At 38.5% G+C, this 9,402-nt stretch overlaps 1 protein-coding gene across 1 annotated transcript; it reads right to left on the bottom strand.

The window, feature by feature from the left end:
- Positions 1-1,702: 1,702 nt before the first annotated feature.
- Positions 1,703-2,921, bottom strand: LOC104594419 (fasciclin-like arabinogalactan protein 7). The gene has a single exon (XM_010254704.2). The coding sequence runs from the start codon at positions 2,693-2,695 to the stop codon at positions 1,913-1,915; it is 783 nt and encodes a 260-aa protein (XP_010253006.1). The 5' UTR covers positions 2,696-2,921; the 3' UTR covers positions 1,703-1,912.
- Between the last annotated feature and the right edge of the window lie 6,481 nt (positions 2,922-9,402).

Below are 9,402 nucleotides of genomic sequence, written 5' to 3'. Positions count from 1 at the left end.
AATGAGGAACGAGTGAGAAATCTGATCTCTCCACTTGATCTCCTTCCTTCCTCGCTGCTTCTCATGGGCTTTGTTCTTTCTGCAATGTATTGCTATACGCCATCAATCGAACCAACACAAGGCCTGATGTAAATGCACTGATTGTGAACATTGATCTTGAATATTGATAGATTGTTACCGCCGCGTTTTCTGGTTGATGCGATTTTGTTAGGTTGTTCGTCATTTTTTTTTCTGGTCTTGTTTACTATTTTAGTTGAACCATTTTACTACTTATTGTCTCAGGATTTATCTCTTTATAGATTCGTGAAGGAATAGATTCAATCATTCAACAATCAACATCCACATCAAAAAGAGCAGATAATCTGCTGTCGTCAAAGAATCAACATTTCTCTTCATTGAGAAGTTAAATATTCATCCCCATAATCCTTGCTTGTATATGTGTGAATCAATCATGCGAAAGTAGTAAATGTTCTATGGCTGATGACCCAGTCGTTGAGATGGTCAGCCGGCGTCCTTCTAATTACTGCAGGCTCTCTAATGGGGAGTTTCTATTGCCTCTTTGATTTGAGTCCGGATCTGCATATTTCAGCGGCACATTGGAAATATTTTCTATTCTTATTTATTATTTTTCATGGAAGATGTTCTCAATTCATGGTGGGATGTGGCTGTGAGGTCGGTTTGATGAGTAGTAGTCTGTGAAGAATAGATCCCAATTCTCTTAATTTTAGGATGAGAGCGACTTTAAAGCAAACTTAAACATATAATACTTTCTTTTGGTAAGAAATGCATTCATTAAACAAGCAAAGTGAAGCTCGAATCCCCTACCCAAACTGTCTCATATCATCCCCACAAGATGGTATAGACACACATTGGGAATATCTCCCTTATCATTCATGGGGAGATATTGCTAATACACGAAACGGAAGTAATGTCTTGTAGGTATGGATGTGGGAGCAGTTTGTGGGCAAGATATCTGAAAAAGAAGCAGAAGCATCTCTAAAGAGGTTTATGATCAAGGAGGGAAAGCTAGCAACAAAACTCTCCCTTGTCCCAAGATCCTCTCTGGGCTATAGAATAAGCTATAAAGTTCTGACCTTTACTTAAGCATATAATACAATGCTGGTTATGTATCCATTCATAGCGTATTTTAAAGGATGATTTCATAAAAATTCCTTAACCGAGGGAGTTCACCAGTTCAAGTTTAATTAGTGATCTTTAACTTCAATCACGTTTCTTAATGTGAATAATGATTGAATCGATCTGAGTTTGAAATTTCAACTATGGACCTGATTGAATGGAGCCATTCATCAATTCCTTGACCGTAAATGATTCAATTCAGTTGGGCTCCATTAGAAAGCTGTCCAACGCTGGGCCAGGTCCAAGGGTCGTCAGACAGCAGGCTATTTTGGCCCATAGCAAGTGAAAGGTCCAGAGTCATCCATGAGCACCATGGATACAATAGTTGGTCCCATTTCTCACCATTACAGTGTGGGATCTGCTAGTAACCAAACAACGCTAGTCACAGAGGTGCATACATCCATTTATACGTGCATATATGCATGCACCGTGCTGTCTTTCAGAGAGAATCGGTGATCACGCAACAAAAATATTAATAATATAATAAGGGAGAACACGGAACATCATTTTCAGATAAAATCATATCACCAAAATTCACGAAGAGAAGGAAGAAACTGAGATTGAATTTGTGGAGGAGTAATAACACTCAATGATTGTAAGAGTAGAAATTGCATCCTTCAAATCTCAATTACATGTTATGTTCAGAAAAAAATGATTGAGCTTGAAAGCAAAGCAATTGAAGCAACGAAAACAATCATCGCTCTCTCTCTCTCTCGGAAAATAAATTAAACGTTCGCACAGTGACACAGTTCCGCATAAGAATTGAAACTCTCTCTTACAAGAATAAGATCAACCCACCTGAAACTTCCAATAAAAGGAAGTAACTGAAGATACTCCAGGTGACGATCCTATAAGAGGAGGCAGATGAAGCACTGGGAGAAGGCTCATCTCCAACGGGGCCGGGGCTACCTGCAGAAGAGCCTGGAGCAATGTCAGGAGCTGGTGCCGCCGGAGATGGCGGTGACGGAGGTGGAGGATTGCCAAAGATGGCTTCGGGGATAAGGACCTTGTCGACCTGATACACTGCAACTGGATCTGTCGAATGCACACTACTGCTCACCTTGGCGTTTGTCCATCCCGAGCCTATGTTGATTGTCCCTGAAGAATACGTGAAGTTGAGCGTGTACTGTCCACCTGCAAATGTGGTGACGGGGTTCGATTGGCTCAGGTTCTTGAAGTCTGCTAGAGAGTAGTACTGTGGCAAGGCATGAAATTGGAGGAGTGATCGGAGTTGTTCGTTGGTTAGATTGGTGAGAGGTGGCTTTTTAAGAGATGCAAAGGACTGGTCTTTCGGTGCGAAGATGGTTATGCCTTGTTTTGTGTTATCGACTTGATTTTGAAATGTTTGGATGACGTCGGTTCCTTCCAGATACTTAAGGAAGGTGTGGTAGGGGCCGGCTACTGAGAGTAAATGGGTGAGGTTAACGTAATCTGGCGCCGGTGCAGGTGCCGGTGTCGACACCGATGAGGATAGAGATCTAACTGACAGAGCATTTGCAGAAGAACTCAACAACACTACTAGTATGCTACTAACCATGAAAACCATGGTAGTTTCCATTTCTGCTGTTCTTTAATTTTTGTGTTTCCTAACTCTCCAAATTCCTTCGACAACCAAAACTCGTCATCATTAATTAATAGATCCCTTTGCAAGAAGAGAAGAAGAATCGGAACCAAGAAAAGAAAAAACAGGTATCAAACCCAGTCAAAGGAAATCTGTAAAAAAAGAGAACCAAAAAACCCAGTCAATGGAAACCCCAAAAAGTTGCAATGCTTCCAGGGGAGACCAAGAATAGGAACTCAACGGAAAAAATGCTGATGGGGCTTGAAAGTTCACGTTTGGAGCTTTCTATAAGAAGGGGAGAAATGTTTTCGAAATGGATCAAAAAACCAACCACAAAAGGTCGGATATAAGATCCACTTGAATAAGAAATTTCTTATGAAACCCTGTCCCTATTCTCCACAAAATCAAGCAGATGTTGATAAACCAAGTAAAAGAAAAACCACCAAGAGAAACCTAAAGCACAAATGGGCATAAAAAAAGAATTCACCAAACCTTGATGGGATTGAAGAAGACTAACCTCACTAAGAGGGGTTGAGAGAGAGAGAGAGGTGGTGAATAAAAATGTAAGAGAAAATGGAATGCAGACTATATAATGATGGGTTTTTGAATTTTGATAGAATTAAACAGTAGGGCCATTTACTAAAACACCTCCTATAGTTTCTTAAATTTGCTAAAGTCTCCTTATCATTTATGTTTTACTAAAACATAAACATCCTCTATTGTTTACAATCAATTTACTTAATTGACCTTCCATTAGATGAGAGTGGGAAATGACAATTTTAACATTAACGTCTATTTAAATAAATTTAATCAAAAGAAACTAAAAATAAAAGTGTCTATTTTACCCCTAATAAAAGACGGACAACCACTATATTTTTATCTATTTGTTCAATTTTGTTTTCTACACAAAAAAAAAAATGTGAAGGTACTTTTAGAATAAATGACCATTGATTCATAACTTTGATCTTTTTCGCTCATTTTAAGAATATTTTTGAAATAAAAAAATCAATTAAATAAATACATTGCAAGGTAAAAAGGTAGTTTAATAAAACGATAGGTGTAAGTGAATCTGTGAAATTATAAGGGATGTTGTAGTAAATGACGCTAAACAGTAATATAGAACCTGGAGGCTGCTGGTGAAGGGAGAAACAGGGTAAATGAATAGTTTCCTTTATTTATTTCATGGTAAAGTCCAAGATAGCCCATGTAAGGTGTGCTTTCTAAATCAACGTGGAAGTAATTTTACTTTTTTACTAGCAGAGCTTGCACTCTACCCTAGGCTAGCATAAACGTAATAATAATGTTTTTCACCAATTATCACCGGCTTCTCAACTGGTGCACTAGTTATTGATGACTTGAAAGGTTTGATGGATCAACCGATCAAGTCCACCTTTTGTTGGTTGGCCCATAATCTGCCCACGATTACGTGTCAGAGGCCCAAGTACGGATGGGGCTTTCCCAGATTTAAAATGCCATGGGCCCACTTGGCACTCGTGCTAACCATTGTCGTGTAAAACTATCTCAGCTAATCAATTCATTTTGTCGGTAAGAATCAATATGTGCATGTGTGTGTCTTTTTATAAATTTCTTAAGCTATTCTTATTGTTTAAACTATTTTTGTTATTTTTAAGAATCGACTAGCTCTACTTTTATTATTAACATTCGCTAATATTATATCAAAATATAATATCATATAACGTATAAAATTTTTTAAAATCTAATATTACTTTCTCTCTCACTCTTTTCTGTGACATTCTTACAAAGAAATGGAGTTATTGGTTTTAAATCTGTTTTCCGGGAGCGGCATTTGGAGGTGTTCTTGACAACGGTAGAGCCGGTGGCTTTAGATCTGTTATCTGTGGATAACAACAGGTGGCCGAACGTTTTTATCAAATGGCAATTACTCAATAAAAAAATTCAATCAAAAAGAAAATTGCCTTATAATATTTGTTTGGAATAGGCGCCTGAATAAATTTGGCCGAATGACAATTATTCAATTAAAATTTGTTTTCTTCTGATTTGCAAATTGGCAAAGTTGGAAAATTGAGAGAGAGAGATAATGGAACGGACGGCGGTTCTTCTTCTTCTTCTCCATTCGGACCAGTGACGGCATAGCAACGGTTTCCCTCCACTGATTATCTTTTCGGTGATCTTCTCTCTCCTTTTTTTCTTCTTGCCTTCCTAGAATGAAACCGACGGCGGTTCTTCTTTTTCTTCTTCTCCATTGGAACTAGTGAAGGCATAGCAACGGTTTCCCTCCACTGATTATCTTTTTGATGATCTCTTCTCGCTCTCCTTTTTTCTTTTCTTCTCTTTCTTCTTCTTCTTGCCTTCCTATCGTTTCCACCACTGCCACTGCAACTCACAGCAGTGGCAGTCTTCTCTCTCTCTCATAGCAACACTGGCTTCAGATTTGTTTTCCGGGCTTCAGATCTCCCTTCTGTATGTCAGAGCCGAGAATGCAGACGAACCAATAAAGGCAGCCGGGTGACGATAGCCGTCCAAAAGAGGGCTGCGAGAGAATACGGACTCTTCCCGAAGATTGTCTGCAGCAGCGAAGAGACCAAGCTTGGACTGGACTCTTCCCGAAGTTCATCTCTCCTACTGTTTTTCTCTTAATATAAGGGTAAAATGAACATTTCATTCTTTCCGTTATGATTACCAATGATGGCAATTATAAAAAAAGGTAGGAATAATTTAAGAAAATAATTAACTAATAAGAGTAGAATTAACATTAAGGATAGTTTAAAAAATTTGTCCTTCAGGCTGCATTTGTTTTACGTGTAAATTCAGTTTTGTGAATCGGTTTAGTTGTTGATGGAAATTGGGACCAGTAGATTTTGAAAATTTACACCGACTATGTTTAGTTGTTAAGGTGTAATTTATGTGAAAATTTACACAGAGGAGGAGAGAAGCAGAAGAAGAAAAAAGAGGAGAAGAACGAGAGAAAGAGACAGATGGGAGGTGGGTTCAGATCTTCTGCTGCAACTAGTTGTAGTGGTGGTGACAGAACAGAGAAAGAAAAAAGGGAGGGAAGAAGAAGAAGAAGAGAGAAGGAAGAGAGAGAGAGAGAAAAATTTCTAGTGCCGTGTCGCTCTGGGTTCGGATCTGCCGCTGCAACCAGTTGTAGTGGCGGTGACGGAATAGAGAAAGAAAAAAAGGGGGAAGAAGAGAGAGAGAGAGAAATTTCTAGTGCCGTGTCGCTCTGGGTTCGGATCTGCCGCTGCAACCAGTTGCAGTGGCAGTGACGGAATAGAGAAAGAAAAAAAGGGGGAAGAAGAGAGAGAGAGAGAAAAAGAGAGAGAGAGAGAGAGAGAGCCGCTACCGCCCTGGGTTCAGATTTGCCGCTACAAGATGGAATAGAGAAAGAAAAAAAGGGGGAAGAAGAAGAAGGAGAGAGAGAGAGAGAGACGTTAATTTTACACTGAAAATTTTGATGTATATTTTACATCAATTGTCGGTGTAAAAAAATTCAAAAATCAATTTTACATCGATTTACGGTATAAAACTAAATGCTTTTCAAACATATAGAAAATCGAACTGAGGTATAAAGTTTACCCCGATTTGATTTTTTACCCTAAACAAACGTGACCTTATGAAAACAGGTTCAGCTATGATACGGAAAAGATATAATATCTGAAAAACTTATGACTAATCAACTTAAATCGTAAACATAAATATGATAACCAATTAAGTGTTATTTATCAAAATTCATAGGTAGGTTTTGATTGGTCAAAACTCTTCCCTTACAAAAATATAAATACTTGTTGAAAATCATCAATCTTCGGGGCCCAACACCTTTGAACAATAGCAATAATGTGGATTAAGAGGCGGAAATGATTGAAGGATATGATCAAACAATTTCTATTTTTGGGTTTGATGCTTCTTCCTCCATTTAAATTACTCAAATTAATTCTTTGCCTCACCTGGAGTCTGAGTTAAATTTGTCATTTGCGTAGGAAGTTGAAACACTGTTTAAGTATTAAAAGTCTAAAACATAAGAAAGGGTAACCGGGGGTCCATATCCATCTTAATCCTCTTCCCGGTTCCAGATAGGGATACCAGTGGGTTAGGTTAAGTGGTGCATCCGCCTTGACCCGACTCTATCGGGTTAACAAGGTCAGCTTTAAGCCGTAATTGGGTTTGGTTTGGGATTGAGGTTGTCCCGTGCCAAATTCAATCCGTTGATATGACATGACAGTATTGAAACATTTGTACTTTATGCCTAAAGATTAAAGTTTTGTAATTTATTGTCCCGTATCGGTTGATATGTATTCTATTGCTGATATTTTATTTTTAAGGTTTTATTTGTTTTTCAAAAATCTTTATTTTAAATGTTAAATAACACTATTTCCACCCCTCTGAATTAAAAAAGGATAATTGGATAGGTTCAAAATATCGTGCTTTAGGTTAATGTTTAGGGTGTCAATTGAACTCGATTTGGTCTAATCGAATCCACTCCAATCTGAATCCATTACAAATGGATCAGGTCCAATTCGATCCAGTGTATATTTTGGGCCATTTTGGATCAATTCAATTTAATGTTTGGACTGTCCAATCTGTTCAAATTTGTTTTAATTTAGATTGGTTCTAGTTCAAACCTGATCCATTGACACTTGTATTCTTATCTTCAATTAATGGATCAAATATTGGTTCAATCCAACCCAATTTACTGGCATAGTGTCTGTGTTTTAGGTTCAAATTCGATTTGAGTGAAACCCGACTTACTGGCATGGCTACTCCAGGTCCAGGGCTCATCATCACCTTAATGGGCTTTCATATATATTAAACAAAAGTTGGGGAGATCGGCTTCAGTCATGCAATGCCAGTTCAAACAGCCTTTACAGCCTTGCATTGGAAACATTTCCGTACTTCTGTACTTGATTTCATGGGGAGATATTTATAATGGGTGTTTGAACGGGCTTTGAACTGACTGAATCCGGTTTCAAAGTGGGGTTAAGTGAGATATCTCTGACCGTCTGATCCAATATCCAACATACAACATAAACCGTGCTTTTTCAATTCAGATTTCAAATTCAGAATCGTAGGCATCCAGCAAATTGGTAGATTGGTAGGTGGTTTCTCGAAAAAATGGAAAGAAATTGTACCATTTACTTGTTTTGAGTGTTTTTTTTTTCTCAATTACACGATTTTGCATAACTACAAATGTGCTTTCTCCTCCATGACCGAATCGACCATCTCTTTCTTTCTTTCTTTGCCTCTTCATTGCAGACATTTAATTTTATCATCCTTTTATTGCTTTCACGGTTTGTTTTATAGTATTAGAGTAGTTGCAGTGAAATAGTTTCAAGGCTGGCTCTTTATCCTACGGGTGAAGCTGACAGCTGCATATGGTTATATTATCTGGAGCACTTGATCGACAGAGCTAGTGATGAGTGAGAGATTGGGTTATTGGTTCCTTAATATACCAAAGGTCTTATTGTCCATATGAAGAAGTTAGTGCTGAAGGTGAAAGATACAAATAAAAGGAGAGACGTGAACACCCATCCAACAGTTTTCCTATTCAATGACACATAACTCAGCTTGATCAGAAGTTAAGAGGAAGTTCAGGGGTCGTGATCAGATGTCAATATCTGACACTTGGTGCGAAAATATATAGGCTTTTGGCCGTAGAGGAAGGAGAATAGATGATTGGACTGGTCTAGGAGGAACTAGGAAGGCATTAGGAAGGGCCCACCGCAGCATCTTAGAAGGAAACTGCAATTCTACGTCCATGTTGAGGTAGAGACGCTAGCTGCAGCTGGGGTCACTGACCTGGGAACAAAATCTGTTCAATCTCAAGTCTCAACCTTCAGGTTTCAGAGAAGCCAGAACGTTGAAGGATTCAAAGCAAAGGTTCATGTTCTGACAAAACAATGACTCTTGAGTGGACTGGAATGGTGGAAAAAAATTTCCTTTAGAAGAGCACTTACCAGCTGGGAATTCAGAATTGGGATGGAATGTTGAAGATTGTGTCTAGTGCACTGGTGTGATTCTGGGTTGACTAATACTCCTTTTATAGAATGTTTTCAGTCAATGGACACATAAGTGTCATTTCAGAGACATGTTTCTTCAGAACATTGCACCCACACCCACAACCCGACCTGGCTCAGCTCGCACATGTGTAAAACATCCCCAACCCCCCTCACATGCATGGGAATATCTATAGTCCTTTCCCAAGAGAGTTTTCCCATGAATATCTATGGGTCCCCTACCCATAGAGAGAGCAAAACTATAGATATATTTCACCTCTATTCCTTTCTCAAGCGATATGGAACAAAGAGTCTTCCCATGCATTTAAAGGAGGAAAGATGAAAAGACAGCTCAAAAATACAAGGGAGGGAGGATAGATTCTTGAAATTTTAAATCTCCCTCTAACACCCTTTGAATGGAAATTGGCAAAACGTGATTCCGTAGTTTGACACCAAATAAATATTGGTGGTGGTGGTGGCTTCTCTTTTTTGTTATTTCCTTTCTAAAAGTTTGAAACCATTTTACTTTGGTTTTGGTAGTAGACTGGTAGTGATGGGGATTTGCTGATCATCTCCCCTTGCAAAGTACTGACCAAATCAGGGGCTAGGGAGGGTATTTTCTACAATAAATCAAGACTTCATTTGATTAGATGGGTTTTTGGCATTGACAAGCCTGCCATTTCTCTTTGCTAACAGATGTTACAGAAGAAGCTAATACTTACCAAAGTATAG

Source organism: Nelumbo nucifera, chromosome 1, assembly GCF_055504915.1.
Source record: "Nelumbo nucifera cultivar China Antique chromosome 1, China Antique-T2T, whole genome shotgun sequence".
Taxonomy (NCBI): Eukaryota; Viridiplantae; Streptophyta; class Magnoliopsida; order Proteales; family Nelumbonaceae; genus Nelumbo; species Nelumbo nucifera.
The sequence above is the reverse complement of the archived record's forward strand: the minus strand, read 5'-3'. Positions and strand labels throughout refer to the sequence as shown.

Coding starts and splice junctions, on each gene's coding strand:
- LOC104594419 (XM_010254704.2), bottom strand. CDS start 2,695: ATGGAAACTACCATGGTTTTCATGGTTAGTAGCATACTAGTAGTGTTG.